This window comes from Xyrauchen texanus, chromosome 10, assembly GCF_025860055.1.
Source record: "Xyrauchen texanus isolate HMW12.3.18 chromosome 10, RBS_HiC_50CHRs, whole genome shotgun sequence".
NCBI classification, from domain to species: Eukaryota; Metazoa; Chordata; class Actinopteri; order Cypriniformes; family Catostomidae; genus Xyrauchen; species Xyrauchen texanus.
Genome location: NC_068285.1, coordinates 10,340,134 through 10,360,020, shown reverse-complemented (window position 1 = coordinate 10,360,020; position 19,887 = coordinate 10,340,134). Strand labels below are relative to the sequence as shown.

Sequence of the window (19,887 nt, the reverse complement as noted above, 5' to 3'; positions counted from 1 at the left end):
ATATAGGGGGTGCAAGGAAACATTTAAATAAATAAAAAATAAGTAAATAAATAAAAAAAAAAAAAAAAACATATTTAAATCTTACCAAACTTAAAAGGAAAGAGACTCATACATGGATTTATACAATTCTTCAAGGGTTTGATTATCTTTGGATAAATGTTTTAAAGATTCTAAATAATTTTTTCATTCATTTTTAAAGTAATTTAAAGAGGGCTTACTGTTATTCCACTTACTTTTGTGTATATGGTATTTACTCATTGTAATAATAATGTTCAAAGTATAAGACAACTTTTTTGAAAACCCATCTGCATAAACCAAAATCTGAAACAAATTTAGTGATGGAATATCAGTGTTGATATCAATGTTTAACCAACTGAAAAGATCCTGCCAGAATTCCAATATTACTGGACAAGAATAAAATAAATGATCAATGGTTTCGGGCTCTACTAAGCAAAACACACAAGGATCTACTTCAAAACGGAATCTTTCACGCAAAACCTCAGCAGCGGGATACACTTTATTAATAATCCTAAACTGAATATCCTTCATTTTAGGTAGAATTGGCCATTTAAGGTACTTACAGAATTTGTTTTTAAAAGTTTCATTTTCAAATTGTTTAAATTTTGAAGGTTTATTGTAATCTGAAAACAACTTACATTTTAATACATTCCCTATTACTTTATTACTACATTTTTTGTCTCCAATATATACTTCTCCAATCTTTAACTCGGGCAGTTTAACAGTTACCTTTGAGTATGTAAGAGTGCTTTGGATTTGTTGTTTTAAAGCAAGAGGAATGGCTTTACACAGTGTATTAAATTCTCTAATGGAACATTTTATCTCAAATTTCTCCATGAATGCATTATGTTGAATAATTAGACCTGTTTCATCTAAAAGATCAACAACATGTATAACATTTTTCCCATACCACTCCTTTTTGAATACTGACTTTCTATTTATTGTAATGGTTCTATTATTCCACAATGTGGAACAATGTGGTGAAACATTTTGAGTGAATATCAATCTCCAGTAGTACAGAATCTGCTTGTGGAATTTTGAAAGCTTAATTGACAATTTGGAAACCTCAAAATCACATTTCAGCAAAAAATCTAGTCCTCCAACTTGCTCGAATATAGACTTTGGTATATGATACCACATTGAGTTGGGTTGTGCTAAATACATTTTAATCCAATTCAGTTTAAGAACTCCAACCATCGATTCAAATTCAGAGGCTTTTAGACCTCCCTTTTTATAATCTTTAATCATCTGAGATTTTTTAATATAATGAGTTTTGTTTTTCCATATAAAATTAAACAAAATAGAGTTTACCTTTTTTATCAGTTGAGGAGAAACATACAGAGAGTAGCATGGGTAAATCAGTTTAGATATGCCTTCTGCTTTGGTCAAGAGTATTCTGCCCATGATAGACAGATCTCTCATAAGCCAATGATTAAGGGATTTTTTCATACTATCAATTCTCTCTTCTATATTTACTAATTCTCTCATATGAATTTCTTTAACCATTTTTAAACCTAAGTATTTCACTTCAGATTGAACAGGTATGGATTCCATATTTTCTTCATTACATGAAAAAAGAGGAAAAAGTTCACATTTTATTAAATTTAGGCATAAACCTGATGCTCCAGAAAAAACTGAAATAATATTCAGAGCTTTTTTAACTATAGATTTGTCTTTTAAAAATATTACTGTATCATCAGCAAATTGACTAAATCGATATTCATAATCAGAAATGGTAATTCCTTTTAATTTTGTTAAAAAAACGTCATAACTTCGGCACTCTCACATGATGTCTATGGTTTTCTTTTTTTTTTCTTTTTTATTGCTTAAAGAAACATACAAAATACCAAACAAACCTCAAGATACAAATCTTATCCAATTACAAAGAAGTCTAAATAGCAGCACAAAATATAAATAAATACCATAAATCTGAAAAAAAAAAAAAAGAACTTAAATAACAAATAAAATAATACACAAGGGGGTAATCATCAAAAAATACCTTCAAAAGATTATACAATTTAAGGGCTTTTTTGTTATGCACAAGTCTTAAAGATTTAAAGAAGATCATTAAATCTTTATGGAAAAGTAAGAAAATGGGAGGGTTCTTAAAGAATCTGCATTTGTGTATGAAGTAATTGGCCAACAGCACAATATTGTTCACCAAAAACTCATGATCGTAATTCAAAGAAAAAAACAAATATTTTATAGTTTTAAAATTAAAGTCAGGTATTTCATATTTCAATCTTAACCAACCATAAAGGTCATCCCAGAATTTCTTTGAGAATTTGCATAAATAAAATAAGTGTTCCAACGACTCTATATCTGCTTCACAAAAGGTGCACTCATTACAATCCATATTAAATCTGTGTCTGAGGAAATCATTACAAGGATAAATATCATTAATAATTTTAAACTGAACCTCTTTTACCTTTGGAAAAAGTGGAAAAGTGAGAAATCTTGTTCTAATTTGACCCACTTTGTCTTTCGGGAAATCAAATATAAGAGGTCTCTTTTTAACTTTACAAGGGAAAGTCTCTATATTTACCAATGTTCTTAAAACTTTAATCTTACATCCCTCCTCTGTAAAATTAAGACCAGAAATTGTTAAACTTTTCAATCTCGGAATCACAGGTGAATAACACAATGCACCTTTAACTATCTGAACCAAACCACCAGGAACAGCTTTTAACAAAGTCACATATAATTTCTGAGTGCAAATAAAATTATATCTTTCACAAAAATTGTCATAACTAAGGAAATTTACTTCCCCATCCAAAATGTGTACAATGGACCAGACACCTTTATCCATCCAGTCTTAAAAGAACACAGATTTCCTATTAATAAGGATACACTTATTATTCCACAAAGAACAATAATGTGGGGAAAAATTGTGTTTGTATATCAGTTTCCAATTAAAATACAATAATACCTGACTATGAAAAGATGACAATTTACACTTTAGTTTTGATGGCTCAAAATCACACCTCAAAAGAAAATCAATGCCCCCAAAAAATCAAAGATTTTTTATAGAAAAACTAGACCAAACAGAATGTTTATTCCTAAGGAAAGCTTGAAGCCATCTCAATTTAAGAGTGCCATTCATAACATCGAAATCAATAATATTCAAACCTCCCTCACTGACTGGCTTCACTACATCTGATTTTCTTATGAAATGGTGTTTGTTTTTCCAAAGAAATTTATACTGAATTTGATTAATATCCTTTATCCACCTGTCAGAGATAGCTAAAGAATATGCAGGATAAATCAGCCTAGAAAGTATCTCAGTTTTCTGTACTAAAATTCTGCCAAAAATGGAAATATCCCTTTGTAACCACACATTTAACATATTTTGACTTTTTGTTATATTGTCAGCCAAATTAATTTTTTCTCTAGTTTTAGTGTCTTTAGTAATAACAATACCTAAATATTTTACCTCATTTTTTAATGGAATATTAAATAATTGAGATTCAGTCCGATTATGCACTGCCATGAACTCACACTTTTTTAAAATTTAATGTCAAACCAGAAGCTTTGGAAAAATGTGACACCAAATGAATGGCAGCTGGGATCTGCTCTGCATCCCTAAGAAACAGAGTAGTATCGTCTGCTAGTTGACTTATTAATAGCTGACTCCCCAAAACATTCAACGGCTTAACCTCTTTACTATTTTTCACATAAATTGCCAAAAGTTCAGCTATTAAAATAAACAAATACGGACTTGTCGGATCTCCTTGTCTAATACCTCTGTTTATGTTAAAATGCTTAGAAGTCCCACCTGGAAGTGATACTGAACTATTAATATCATTATACAACATCTCTATCAATTTAACAAATTTAGAACCAAATCCAAAAGATGTAAGTGCATGTAGAATAAACGTATGTTCTACAGTATCAAATGCCTTATAGAAATCAAGAAACAAAATAAACCCATCATCCTTAATCAAATGTGCATAATCAATTAAATCCAAAACAAGTCTAATATTGTTGTGTATTAACCTTCCTTTAATAAAACCAGATTGTGTTTCACTTATAACTTGACTCAACCTAAATTTTAGCCTGTTTGCAATAGCAGCTGTAAGAATTTTATAATCAACATTGAGTAGGGTAATCGGTCTCAGATTATCAATAACTCTTTTGTCTTTGCCTGACTTTGGGATGAGAATGATCAACCCCTGCTTCATAGTTGGAAGTAAAGAGTTAGCATCAAAACATTCCTTTAAAGCTTTAAACAACAAATCTTTTAAATCTTCCCAGAAACATTTGTACAAATTTGTAGTCAGACCATCCTGACCAGGAGATTTACCTAAAGGCATTTTTTTAATAGCGGAAACGATTTCGTCCAATCTCAGGTCTACATCACAACGTTCTTTAAATTCAATATCAATCTGTGGAATAAAATCTTTTATCTTTTCTAGAAAATCTTGACCATTTTTGACAGAATATGAAGAAGAATAAATAGCACTATAAAATGAGTAAACTTCCTCGGATATTAATTTGGGGTCTGTGATTACCTTCTCATTAACAATCAAACTATTCACAGCATTGCTTTTCTGTCTCCTCTTTTCTAACTGACAAAAATATGCTGTATTTTTCTCTCCTTCCTCCAACCATTTTGCACGAGACCGTACAAAAGCTCCTTGTGCTTTCATTACATACAAATGATCTAATTTAGCTTGAAGAGAGAGTAATTTATCAAGATCATCTTGAGTCATTACCTGTGTACTACAACAGGTGTTAATTTCTTGAATTAAACTCTTTTTGCTTCTGTTCTTTTGTTTGCCAAATCTAATTGAAACTTCCCTTGTTTTGAACTTAAAATACTCCCATTTATTCCCATTAGAAGTTAAAGTGAGGTCATCTTGAATCTCAATAATCAAATTTCTTATTTGACTACAATAATCTTTATCCTTTAAAAGTTCTGCATTAAACTTCCAGTAGTCTTTTCTAAAGGTATGTTTTGTTGTTGGTGTCAAAATCAATGAAATGAGGAACTCAGAATGTTCCTCAGTAATAAGCCAAAAATCAATCCGTGACTTTGAGGATCCATTTGGTTTGACCCAGGAAAACTGAGAATCCTTAAAATGCTTCAACCTCCAGATGTCAATAAGGAAATTTGACTGGCAAAACTCCTGAATAATGTTATTAAAATGGTGACTTGTATAACTAGAAGGAGATCTGTCCAGCCATTCATCTGGTGCTAGATTAAAATCACCTCCAATTAGTACAAAATTTGTTTGAAATTTTAATTTAAGCTGTGTGACAACATCTGTAATCTTAGAAAATAAACTCTTGTTTTGCCCAGTACTATTATAACCATAAACATTAACTAAAATAAGAAAAGTATCTTCACTATTAACCACAGCAGCAAGCCAGTGACCGTGAGCATCAGACTGAAAAGTCACAATCCTCCCAGGGCAATTGTTAAGGCAAATGGCGACACCTGCTGATCGATTGGAGCCATGACTAAATAAAATTGTCTCTCCCCACTGCATCTTCCAAAAAGCAGCATCTTCTTCAGTAGAGGGAGTCTCTTGTAGAAAAACTAAATGTGACTTTTGCCCTTTGCAAAATAAAAATATACCTTTGCGTTTTACATTGTCCTTAAGTCCCCTTGCATTTAACGAACAAAAAGATAAACGAGATTTCAACAAGAACATACGCCCACTGGAACTCACAGTGTAACGTTACGAATCAAGAATGTCAATAAGCTATCGACAATGAAATTAGTAAGATAAAGTGCAACACTTACAAAAAAGCCTCTGAAAAAACTGCACATTTCCCATTTTCCAAGACTTCATCATCAGGCAAAAATTTGCTTCCCTTCAATGAAAGCGAAGGGACCACGAAAGTATGCCACTTTCCCTTCAGCACGCGCTTGTTTAATGCGTGGCCAAAGTACTCTCCTAGCCTCTCGGTCTTCTTTATTTAAGTCCTCAGCGAAATGAATGCCTGCCTCCTTGCACACGGTTGATCCCTTTGACAATGTCCATATTTGATCTCTGTAGATTCGCTTTGAAAACTGTATGATGATCTGGCGCGTACGATTCCCTTCTCTTCTACCAATACGATGAACCGAATCAACCGCCTCTTCCATTTCCCAGGGCACACCAGGAGCAATCTTGGCCAGAAGGGTTATCACTTCCTGTCGGGTGTTCTCGTTCTGTTTCTCTGACGAGCCTTTGATGCGTAAATTCCAACGCCTTTTGTAGCGATCCAATTCTCCTACCCTTGACCTCAACTCTTTATTTTCTTTTTTAAGATCAGAAAGTTCCAGCTCCAATATAGCTTCCTTCTGCTTGTGAGCTTTCATCTCTTCCTTAACCTCAGAAATGGCATTACAATTCTCTTCCATTTTTTGGACAGCTCCTCCAGTTTTTTCTCCTGCTTGTCAAATCTTCTGCCGAGGGAGTGAATTGCCTCAAGTATATCCGCATTAGAGATATCTTCCACCTGATCAGGCCGCACTTTCTTCATTATGTGAACTTTGCTGGGAGTAACAGGTAAATTCTCAGCAGCACATTCCTCCAAGACACGCTTGTTAGTTTCAGCAGAAACCTCCATCGCGTCAGTATAATCATGATCATTTCTGTTACTGCTCACAGTCTTCTCTTCGGAGTTACGTGCTCTACTTGTCATCTTTAGATGATAAAAAATAAATCTCTATTAAACCGTTTGGGAAAAGTTTAAAAATAAGAAATAAAACTTTGAGACATTGCTAGCGAAAAAACAATGCTGCTATCTAGTACGCCATCTTGGCCGGAAAACATAATCTAGCTACATTGCTACAGACTAAACCGGAAGTCGCTTTACGCTACTATCCGCCATTGGAAGTGACGACACGAGCACTGTGATAAAGGCACTGAGCTATATATATAACTGGATTGCTCATAGAATTCTAAACTGCCAGCAGTAGGTGAAGCTACCGGAAGTGCTCTGGCGCCCATCTTACTATTCCCTACTGTTCAGTCAAACTGGCAGTAAACATAGCGACCCGGGTTCAAATCAGTATCAATTAGGACAAATGACATTACAGGCTGTTTAAAACTGTCAAACAATTTTAAGATTTAAGATTTTGCCTAACAAACAAAATCATCATGTTTCTGAAGAACTTCCTCATGCTTTCTCAGAGTACCATTTGTTCTTACCCAATGGTCAATTTGGCCTTTGTACTTGCTCTCCACCAATAATATTGCACTGTTCTGAAAGATCATCTTTTACATTTACATTTATGCATTTGGCAGACGCTTTTATCCAAAGCGACTTACAGAGCCCTTATTACAGGGACAATCCCCCCAGAGCAACCTGGAGTTAAGTGCCTTGCTCAAGGACACAATGGTGGTGGCCTTGGGGATCGAACCAGCGACCTTCTGATTATCAGTTATGTGCTTTAGCCCACTATGCGCCACCACCACTCCATCTTTTGGCAGCATCATGGGTAGCGAAACATATGACACTGTCATGTACAGAACCTTTGAAAAGTAAAAGATGCTTTTATAACCAGGTACTCACAGGATTTATAGACCAACAGACCTTCTATGTGAACAGTATAGGATTATTGTTGACACATATAAGCCTTTGAAGCTTTAGTGTTGCAAATAAAAGGCTTCCACTTGTGATTTACTACTCTGACAAATGTAATCGTCATTTCCCGTTCAAACCAGAGAGTTAAAGTCAATACCTGGGTGATGGAGCCCTCTGCTGGTGAGAGGAGTGACTCATAACAATAAGTGTTATATGTTGTTAATGTTTGTTGAATTATATAATGAAAAACGTCATTGTTTTAAATCATTATTAATGCACATAAATATATTTTCTTTTGAAGGATGGCATTGATAAAGCTCCAGAGGAGATGAGATGTAAGTTATATGTGCATTATAGAGGGTAATAAATTACCATTTGAAAACATCTGTGTGCAATGAAAGAGCTTTATGTTATTTATATGTATTACTTTGCTTATTTACTGCTGTTTGCTAAGGCAAACATAAAAGCTGTTACTATTGCTCATTCTTAATGTAACGCTGGAACGTCTGTGTCGGAGTGGCAGAGCTTGCAGAATAACTTCATGTGTGGCGAGTTGCTTGTGGTGGTGACCACTGTGACTTTCGGAATGGGGTTGGACAAATCAGACGTGCACAGGATCATACACTACAACATGCCCAAGAGGTTTGAAAGATACGTGCAACACACTGCCACATGTTTCTGGATCCAGAGGTCTGTGTGTGCACATGTATCCTTCTCTTCTGCACCACTCTGTCCTATTCCGTGATATTGTATAATATAACATTGTGCTCATATACTGTTATACATGTTATATTATAGTCCATATCTTATGTGTGTTTTGGCTATTTCTTTTAAAGCCGCTCATAACCGGCAGTGTTTAAACTCTTGTTTTAGCTCAGTGGTTGATTGACAGGTGAGGAGAGGCCCTTCGCTGCGGTCCAGGATGCATTCAGGACGGATAACGTTTATACCTCTAATGCGTTTTTTGACCACATTCGTATGTTTTTTTTTTTTTATCCAATCACAAAACTGTTACACCTGTATTTAGCGCTGACCACATGTGATCGGTTCACCCGAAATGCATCTTAATACCACGTGGAAAGGGGGTCAATATGACCGTGACCTTTGACATTTCATCAAAGAAAGGTTTGCTAAAAAAGCATCAACTTGAGCATGAACATGAAAGTAATAGAGGTATTTTTAATGATACCTGTACCTAAAAATAGGTTAAGCATGTGTTTAAAATGTTTGAAGACACACTTTGAAAGTTTAACCATAATGCATCAACATCACATGTGTTTGTAACAAGTTATAAACATTACAAGGACTTTAACAAAAATACAAACTTCCTATTTCTGCATTTAAACCATCATGGCCGCTGCTTGCTTGGTTTCAATAGTAAGTCAATTACTGCTTTAAACATTTTCCTACATTGTTTATTTTTTTGGACCGCATACAAAAAATCCATTTATATAAAGGTTGTAAATAACCTGTAATATTCCTCACATGTACTCTAAAATCAAACAATCATCTGACTTCTAAAGTGGCTTTTAAAATGTTGGAGGAAAAGTTTGTTTTTAAATGTAATTGTGATTTGATTGAGGTGTAGATGTCGCCCCTGTTGTTAGAGATGGACGTTTGTGAGGAGTCTGATCCACATCATTTATATATGAATGCTGGCTTATGTAGCATGATGTTAGTTTTTCCCTCAGATGAGGGACTGGGAGGGTCAGATCTGTGCTGGCATCAGGGGCTTCCTGTCGTAGCGATGAGAAGTTCTCAGGACGAGCTGTGGCCAGAATATTTTACAGCATCGGTGGGACCTCTTATTTGATCATTTTCTCTCTGTCTGCTGCCCTCTGTCATGTTTTAGTGTGAGTCCATGTTATCCAGCACAAACATACGGCCGTATTATCTTCTAAGTGATCCTTCAATTCGGTTTTAAAAGCATCCCAGGATGCACCTCTTGAAATTACTTGAGAGAAAGTCTAGAGTGGAAACTTTCAAGAAGATCAAATAGTTTTAACATTTCAGGTTCACTACTTAATTCCCACTGTGTAATATTTATAGTTGTGCATATGAGTATGTGTGTCCCGCTTGTTTCACATAAGAAGATGATGAGAAATTTGATTTGACTTCTTTATTTAAATATATTGCATCATGATAAAAATAAAAACATGTTTATAGTATTTGGTCTCACTGTAAAAACATGCATCACAAAAATACAGTGTAAAACTATTTTAAGACATATGCATCAAACATAAATAGATTTGTAATATTATGTAATATGTTAATATAATAATGCTGCTGGAAATGTAAAACAAAATAATACAAATACTTTTGTGTCAGTGTGGTTTAAGAAATGTCCCTGAAGCGTATGCACAGCATATTACTTCAGAAGTAAAAGTATTCAAGTACCAATAATTGAAATCATCAGGGGAAGACTACACATAAAACAGAAAATATGTCACAAAATAACAAAATTAGTTATTTTAGCACAGAAAAACCTCCCTTTAAATATGCCGTTTCCCTTCTTGCCCGCCTCCATTAACGTGAGCAGCACAATCTTCTGCTTTACACGTGCTCTACTTCACATGTATACCAGCATAAAACTTCATTTCATAATACAGCATAAACAATGACATCATAGAAAGTGCATAGGAAAGAGAGATTAAAGGAATATTTCAGGTTCAATACAAGTTGAGCTCAATCGACAGCATTTCTGGCATAATGCTTATTACCACTAAGATGAATGGAGGTGAATGGGGCCAACTTTTTAAGGGTTTAAACGTCCAAAATGTGAATCTTGTAAACTTCAAGAACCTGAAACATCATTATTTTAAATGCATAGAGCAGATTATTAATAGGCAAAAAAACAAAACAATCTATTGTCTGTATCACCAGTGCACGACTCTACTCAAGTTGATCATGACGGTGAAGGGCAGAAGAATTCTTCAAGTCAAACCTGCGATGTGTTTCTTTTGCTGGATTGAGAGTGATGTTTCTTGAAAGGCCATTTACTGTACCGGAGGAAAAAAAGTTGTATCAAATATTGAAGAAACTCTCAATTGTGAGATTAAAGACTTCTGAAGCATTTAAAGTGCCATATGAATAATGGGGAATTATTAGCTGTCTACAGTAGTGGCTTCAGTTCTGCTCACATAAATATTACTGGCTCAATTCTGGGTGTGACCAATCCTTATAAAATCATCAAAAGCACAGTCAAGTCTACACACCGTCCCTGCATACAACGATAAATAAAAAATGACTGCTCATTGTTCCACTTATTACACAAATACTTGCCAAATATATAAATAAATGGACATGAAATAAATTATTTCATCATCTCACTTGCAGAGATAGCAGAGTGATACGAGAATTAGAAAAACAATAATGATCACAATACCCGGATGACCGGTAAAATATCACTTTGTGATTATTCAGAAATATCAGAACCCTGGATTGACCATTTAGAGACGAGTAAACTAGAAAGCCATGTAAAAATAAATAGTGATAATAATCATTTTAAATCATTGAACTTACCACTTCACCTTTGTCTTCTTATATAAACTACCACAAGACCGACAACAGCTCCTGCAACTACAACTACAACTACAACCACTGCTACTATTGAACAACGTGATCTAGATTCTTCACTGCAGTTGTTGCAATTTCCATCTGCAGGACAAACAAATGCACACATTACAAATGCAATATGGCATACCAAATACAAAGCAAATGCCTTTTAGTTGCTTTAGATATGTATAGTAACATGCAACAACTAAAAATGAACTTTGTTTTGCAGTAATCTGACTGAGCTGCCATTAGTTTTGGAGGTCAACAATTGTGCACATAGACTGAAAATATGGTCATATTTACCCCATTCTTTGGAAACTGGCTGTGTCAGACTGCTGTGAACGACATGACACTCATAACCATCTTTATCATGTCTGTTGATCTCCACACTGATTCTCAGCTGAAAGGTTTCATCATCGTTTGGTCTGATTTCAGATGAGTTTGAAAGTTCAGAATGACCACCGAGTAATGTCACGTTCATCTTCACATCTCGGGGGTAGAAACCGGTGGCCATGCAGGTCAGAATCAGCTTACTTTTGTCATAAGGAGCTTCAAACGCAAACATGTACATATCCGGATAAACTGGAGTGAATAAAAAAAAAAAACAATAAATCAAATTAACAAATGTTTTAAAAAGGCTAGAAGTAGCTTCTATTATTAAAAAAAGGCCTAAACTGTCAACACATTATAGAACTTATAAAGTTTTGTCTTCAAACTGAAGTTTAACCGATGTGTCATTTTAATGACAAATAAGAGTCTGTGATGAATAAACATCAACTCTTTTCCCAACTCCTCCAGTACAGATGAACTGACACCATTAAATAAATAGAATGTCCAAGTTGCTCTTTTCCATATAATAAAAGTGAACGGTGACCACAGTTGTCAAGCATGAGTCATATGGACTACCATTATTGTGCTTTTAGGTTGCTTAGGGACAGCCCCTGGACACCATCCACTTTTATTATATGGAGGCGAGCAGCTTAGATCTCCTTTGGTGTTCTACATTATGACATCATAGAGCTTTGGAACGACAAGATAATGAATATGAATGAATTTGTATTTTTTGGGTGAACTATCCCTTTAGGATCAGATTCGACTGACACATACTCTTCATTGAAGAATTCAATGTGGATATCCAGTCCATGCAGATCTTGAGGTATGATTTGAGGTACTGATTCCGTACTTTTTGACCATCCCACCTCATTTTAGTTGCTTTGGCTTGAGGACTTTTATCAGTCCATTGCATGGTGTCAAAATTAAAGGCAATGAAATCCTCTCCATCATACTGATACTCATCAAAGACCTTCAGTGTCTTCACTGTTCCATCAGGATGTTTCTCCACCTCACAGCCAAATCTCCTCTGTAGTACATGGAGCTCTACAATCACAGTGTAAGTACTGATTAGAAGTTACCACGCTTTAAAATGAAGTTAAAAAGCAACATTCCTGAAGACAATATAACTACACCCAACAGACTGACCAGGACATCTGGAGCTTGTGCAGTTTGACAGAATATTCATCAGATTTAGAAACCAGTGTTTAGACTCCGGTGGTCCTCTGGGAGCATCTCTCCAGAAATCTGGGAGTGCACTCTCTCTTTTCCACTCTTGTTCTTTATTACTGTAGCGAGAGATCCTTCTGTCATTCAGCAGACCCACAGCACTGAACACAGGACCAGGGAGAGATTCAGGCTGGTAAGCGGTGTACACATAGTGAAGATGGTGTCTCTCTGAAGAAAAATAAGAAATGCAAGACAAGACAAAAACTCTTTATATGCTACTGACAGGTCAAAGTACTCACAATAACACCTACTCATCTACCGTATGTGCAAACGTAATCAAATTTGCATTTTAACTGGTAAAAACTGAAATGTTGATATTAATATCTTGGATGTAAACATGACTGCTGTTGTGGATAAAGTTGGTTTAAGAAACTTTAATAGATCATTAATGGTTTAGTATAATTGTATAAAAATGGGCTTATTTGAAAAGTATTAGAACGTAAAACACAGATTGCTGTTTATTTGTTTTAGTCCGCCTCAATATATTGCAACCATAGACTGTATATAATGATGACGAGTCACCACTTCCTCCAACAATATAAAAATGAAGCCAAAATATCCCAGAAATGAGCACTGATGACATCATTTAGAGCCAGAGTCTGAGCAGTAGTGATCATCATGGGGCGGAGTTGTGGTATCTTTAGACAGAGTATAATTCAGATGTTTAATAGATGTTGACCATTTGTGGATTTTGCTGATACCAATAATTAAGGTGGTGGAAAAGTCCCATAACCGATTAATCGTCCGATCGTTTTCTTTTATCAATTTCTAGAAAAACATGAAATCCCAAAAGCAGGTTAGTGTGCAACCAAAATACCAATAATAACCAGATAAATTTGGTGCATAACATGGGAATTTATACTATAAACAAGCCGAAAACACACCAGGGACTCTTATTTTGAAATAATACAGACTTGGCTCTGTTATAATGCTCAGTATATGCATATATTTTCACCAGGTGAAGAGTTTTGGCTTCACCTCCTCCTGACATTCCTGAAAGGAAGTCTGCAGGTGCCTCCGCGACTACTTCACTCAGAGAAGCTGTCAATCACAGTTGTCAATCATGACGTCACACCCCCTTTTTATAGCATCAATTAACTAATAAAACCTCATCTATTAGAAACTGGTGGCCTCGTATTTTTTGAATGCAACATAATGAATTAATTCTGAGTAGATTTAAGCTCCTTTATTTTCAGTCCAACAGAAGTTGTCCAAAACCCTGATTACTCCATCCTGTCGGGGGCCTGGGTAGCTCAGCGTGTAAAGACGCTGACTACCACACCTGGAGTCGCGAGTTCGAATCCAGGGTGTGATGAGTGACTCCTGTCAGGTCTCCCAAGCAAACAATTGGCCCGGTTGCTAGGGAGGGTAGCGTCACATGGGGTAACCTCCTCCTGGTCGCTATAATGTGGTTCTTGCTCTCTATGGGGCACATGGTGAGTTGTGCATTGATGTCGGATAATAGCGTGAGGCCTCCACATGCACCATGTCTTCACAGTAAGGCGCTCAACAAGCCACGTGATAAGATGCACGGAGTCACTACGACACCATGAGGACTTAAGAGGGCACTGGGAATTCCAAATTGGAGAGAAAATGGGAGAAAATCAAAGTAATCTAAAAAATCTCCAATGTGTTTTCCACCATTTCTTCTGGAATTCTAATTTCGTCCCGCAGTCTTATACACAACAATAAAAATTCCCGATTTTTTTAATGCTTTTTATAAATATATAAGATGTCATAACTCTAATATCATGCTTTTCTAATGTATATGTGTATCCTTGTGTTTGTCCTTTTTGTTCTTGTGTTATTGTATTATACTTTATAAATGATTGTAAATTACCTGATCGTGTATGTAAATGTTTTGTAATAATAAAATAAATAATTAATTAAAACCAAACTGATCAGAAAAATGAACATTTTGAACATACATCACCGTGACTATTAAACTCAAATTCGTGATAGTGGAAAAACATCTTACAAGCAATAATCAATTATTTTAGAAAAAGTCACTAAAATTCACCAAAATGATATGAGTGAGTGGACATCTATGCATTTATGCACATAACTATTTCTTGTAGTCAAAAACGTATTTTGTTGGTGTATAATGGGGCGAAGACTTCCTCTCTCTCTCTCCTTTCTGTTCACTTCAATCCCTCTTTACCTCACAAAAAACAATCTCTCTCTTATTAATAAAGCTGCGTATTATCAATTTTCTTCAGGATAAGAAATGCTCAGTGACACATATTATGATTCAATAAGTCGTGAGACATCGCGTTATAATCTAGCTGCATTAAGTGTGACAGCGTCCATGTGTGAGTGTTTGCATCAGCCGGTGCAGTCTCAATCTCTCCCCCTTGAACAGCGTTAAATGCTGGAATTACAACAGCGTGAGCACCTTGACACAGCTCGCACGCGCCGTGTTTTGTCCAACATTTACCACCACACCCTTAGATCGGGACATTCACACAACTCATAGAAGAGGCGCTGACCACACAAAAAAATGTTTTATTTCTTTTCTATAATTCCCTCATACTTTGGGATCTACATAAGCTGAAGCTGTTTGTAAAGTTTAGAGTGCATCTGGTCTGAACGCACGGTAATTCTTCCTCAGTCAGGAGTGACATGAAGACACATGCAGGAAAAGACAATATGAATATTGCGGACACTTTAATTCTCAAAACTCAGAAGAGCTGAACTATTCATTCACTGCGAGACTATCCACCACTGTTAATACATGCAATAAACAATTCAACATAAATAATTAATATTAAGTTGCTTACCGCAATGGACATAGAGTTGACATGCATAAAGAATACAAAATATAAACAAATAAACCAGTCGTTTAAGTCCCATATTGAGCAACATCAACTCAGAACAACGCAATTGCGTTGTTTAGGTACATCATCCAACACACACGGTTTCACTGTTGCCAACTAGTTTCAATGGAAAGTCACACGCTTATTAACATATTTGTGACGTCACCGTGCCTCATTTGCATTTTGCATAGTATCCGCCATTTACGTGCTTCTCTGTGCTTACCGTACATACTGTAATACCCTATAATTCCCTATAACTATCAATCACTCAGAAAGTTAGAAGCGATAGTAACTTTCTTATCTTTTCTCTCACACAGCGTTCAGCCATAACAAGCCACTCTGTGCATATTTACAAAAAAAATAACTATGTGCACATTTTTATAGAATCAATTCCAAGCCACATATACAAAATATTTTGCATATTTACAAAAATACTAGATTCGTGATTTGTCTTTGACAATGCTGTTTGCACATGCGCAGCTCATTCATTGTGTTGCTCCACCTTCTTGCCTGCTCACTTCTCTCTAGGCTTGTTCGAAAGCGCCGACGCCATGTGACTGTGACGTATGCCATCAAAGTACCGCGAGAGCGATTCGAGAGTAGCCGGAGGACTCAGCCAGCGCAGCTACTCTACTTTTTTTATTTTTTTTATTCAACAATTGCACAGTTTACAGGAACATTCATCTCCATTATAAAAATAATACATTGTGCAGTTTCCAACATTGCGGGTGTTTTAACATAAACAAAACATAAACAAAAGACTCACATCATCACATTTTGCCAGGGGAAGTACGGATTTACAAAAAGATATCAAATTGTTTACACACATTCACAGTTTTTGTTGCCTTTTGATTAAGAGAATACTTACACATGTTGACATATTGCTTGACCTCATTGTTAAAAGCAATAAAAGATGTTTTGGAATGCACAAACTTACATTTATGAAGCCAGCGCAGCTTCTCAAGAGCAGCTGCACAGGTTCTGATGACGACACAACTGATCCACGATTGGCCGGATTCACTGACAACACCGATGACGTGCGTTTCAAGTTTATTGCGACTTTTAAAACAGTTCAATACCTTTTTATGTCGTCTTTATCTTAAAAATCATATTTATTAGATATTGTTTTACTGTATTTACTTTATTGTTAATAAAGGGTTTGTGTATGTTTATTTTGCATGACTTTCTTTTTCATACAGACCTTTTACAGTATTCAGCTGCATAACCTATTCAAATGAGCATTTTTAATAACTCAAATGTTAATCTTATAAACATACAATCTAATGTGGTCATAAATGTATGCTCCTGTACACATGATGCATAATACATTGTTCTTCCATTTGTTCATGTGGTTTCTTCATATTCTCTAGTTTATTTTGCTGTGGTCATACTTCACCTGCATGTGGTTAACAAACTGCTAACAACTTGCTATATCTTCAACTTAACAACAGTACAACATTCTGTTCACTTTCAAAGAGTTGGTCTAAATCACAATATAAATCCAACAGAATTGTGCTTTTCTGTATATGAAAATGAATGGTGTTTTGTCTCAAATGTTAAAAAGAGCTCATCTGGAGGGTACTGTAAATCCTGTTGCTGAAACCTTTTTTTTTATAGGTTACTTTTATGATTTTGTATTAGCAGAAACACCCATGTCAAACTGCTAAAGTATATATCCAATATGTTATCTTGTTTTGGAAGACCCCCTTCCAAAACACCACTTATACACACACACATCAAAAGTGTGTTAATACCATGGTCCATGGTTAATACATAAAGTTACTTAATCACTAAATCATGAAAACAATGGAAATCACTGCTAATTAATGTTGAGCCAAAACTGAAAGTTGACTTAAAAGGGTAATTGCATTTGTTGCTAACTATTAGTAATAATGAATGGAACTGGTGTTGGCTATGGTCCCATGGTTCCTTAGGATATATAAAGAACCTGCACTACCCTATGTAACACACAACAAAATGGACAACGTAACCATTAATGTGTTAGACAGCAAAGGTAATGTTGTCATGCTAACAGTTTCCAATGACATCGCTGAAAGGATGAAGAATGGTAAGGAAACCGCATAACTGTGAAATAATTACAAGGCACCAATGATTTGTGCAAGTGTTTTATTTATCATTTATTCCCCAGATCAAATGTTCCTTTCTTCTGTCATGGAGCATGTATCAGCTGTTGAAACAAAAGGTACACATTTACTTAATGACCAAGAATATACTGGAAATATTTCTTGAGTGACACTGACCACATCTACAATCTTCTCTCCAACCAGCTCTCCTCAGTGGCCCAGCTTGTGCTGCAAAGCTCCTCCAACCTCCTATTCCATGTCTCACTACCTCCACTAGGTCGCCGGTACCCCTAAACCTCAGTTTTGTGAAACCACCATCAACCAGCCAGTGCCCCAATACTACAAGTAGGCCCTCTGTACCACCTCCACCATCAACCAGCCAGTACCCGATTACTACCACTAGGCCCCTGTACCACCTCCACCATCAACCAGCCAGTACCCGATTACTACCACTAGGCCCCTGTACCACCTCCACCATCAACCAGCCAGTACCCGATTACTACCACTAGGCCCCTGTACCACCTCCACCATCAACCAGCCAGTACCCGATTACTACCACTAGGCCCCTGTACTACTTACCTCCACTGTCAAGGACCCACCGCCTGCCACTCTGCAACCTGGTGCAGTGTGTGGAAACCCTTCAGCATCCATTCAACCTTCATCCCCCTCCTTCCAGTCAGACAGGCATGAATCTCAAGGTATTATATCAAATACTGTAAGGAAGATAAATGTCAAAACTGTGGTTAAATTACATTTTCTTTGTTTTGTAGTGTTAATCTATTTCTCTCCTTATCCCCTCCATTTTACAGAAATAACACATCAAATGACACTATTTCTACTGGACCTTACAAAAACTCACCAGCAACTTTATTTTAGGAACAAAATGACGTTCTATAAAAAAATACAAAACTCATTCTCACAAAAGGGCTACAACTTGTCAAGTGAAAAAATTCGAAAAAAAACTAGCAAACATGTTAACCACTTATAAGAGAGTAAAAGACAGGCGCCATGCAACTGGGGAGGGGAAGATCACCTGGGAGTACTATACAGTAAGTTGAAGACTGCTTTACTTTATGTTTCTGAAATAACATTGTCATGTCTTACATTGGCCATTTTCATTTTACATTTGAAATCCACCCCCACCAGCTAATGGATGAGTTATTTGGGTCATCGGGGATCGGTACTGCACCACTTGGCACCATTCACTCCACACCTCTAGGTTTGGAAGAGACCTCCACCCAAAGCATGCCCACAACGTCTTCTCTTCAAGACCAGCCAGCAGGTGCTAGTATGGATGAACAGCCAGGAACCTCTACCATACCAAATACAAACGTCACAAGCAGGCAAAGACGACCACAACCCTTACAATTTCTGGAGGCTTACGAAGAGCATGCAGAGAGAAGGACTGCTGTGCTTGAGTCCCTGGTAAGGCCAGATCTGGAGAGATGGTGGCGACTTAAGGAGAGGCGGAGAAGGTCCTTCGAAAAAAAGATGGTGACCAGCTTGGGAACAATTGTGGAGGAGCTGAAGAAAATGACATAGAGTTGACATGTATAAAGAATACAAAATGTAAACAAATAAACCAGTCGTTTAAGTCCCATATTGAGCAACATCACTTTAGTAACATCATCCACCACACACGGCTGTCGCTTCCGAACTTAGCTCTATTATGTACACAAAATGATAAGTGTTGTCACTCTCTTCAGTGATGTCAAGGGTTTCCACCGTCTCCTGCATGGGAATGGCTCTCTCGTGCACGTGACACACGTCACTCATTGTCTTAAAAAAAAACACAAAAAAAAACCCAGTGTCACTCTCCCCCTCTCTCTCTGCAGTAATGGACTCCTCCAGCTCCCCCTCTCTCTCAGTATGGCAAGCCGTTTTAACTTTTATTCATTTCCAGGATATGAATTCTTGATATCAACAGTTACATTTTCACTAGTAAAAACCTTTATTTTTGATATCAAGAATTCAATTGTCAGATATCTAAATCTAGTACGAATTGTATTTCTGATATGGGAAATTGGAATTTCAACAAGAAATCAATTCTTGATATCAACAATTGATTTTGAATGGCAGCCTATGGTGACATTTCACAAGTGAAAATACAATTACAGATATCAAGAATTATAGTTTTTACTAGTTGAAATACAATTGTTGATATCTAGAATGAGCATTTTAACTAGTGAAAATGTAATTGTTGATTATCCTGGAAATGAATAAAAGTTAAAACGGCTTGCCATACTGAGAGAGAGAGGGAGCTGGAGGAGTCCATTACTGCAGAGAGAGAGAGAGAGGAGAAGATATATATGTATGTATGTACAATGGGTTGA

At 36.1% G+C, this 19,887-nt stretch overlaps 2 protein-coding genes across 20 annotated transcripts in view; one reads left to right on the top strand and one right to left on the bottom strand.

Annotated features, from left to right (window-relative positions):
• Positions 1–19,887, top strand: part of limd1b (LIM domains containing 1b) — a 129,044-nt gene that overhangs the window by 23,895 nt on the left and 85,262 nt on the right. For 3 of the 19 annotated variants that reach the window (XM_052135376.1, XM_052135381.1, XM_052135385.1), the window contains exon 8: positions 7,841–7,874. The exons of 14 other annotated variants lie outside the window; for them this stretch is intronic. In XM_052135376.1, coding sequence (XP_051991336.1) covers positions 7,841–7,874 — 34 coding nt within the window. Of the gene's footprint in view, positions 1–7,840; positions 7,875–8,062; positions 8,081–19,887 lie in introns of those variants that run through there. 2 more of the 19 variants (XM_052135389.1, XM_052135390.1) reach the window with 2 other exon arrangements.
• LOC127650156 (zinc-alpha-2-glycoprotein-like) overlaps positions 1–19,887 on the bottom strand; it is an 88,796-nt gene that overhangs the window by 12,646 nt on the left and 56,263 nt on the right. The window contains exon 7 of the mRNA XM_052135370.1: positions 11,062–11,131. Coding sequence (XP_051991330.1) covers positions 11,066–11,131 — 66 coding nt within the window. The 3' untranslated portion in view covers positions 11,062–11,065. The remainder of the gene's footprint in view (positions 1–11,061; positions 11,132–19,887) is intronic.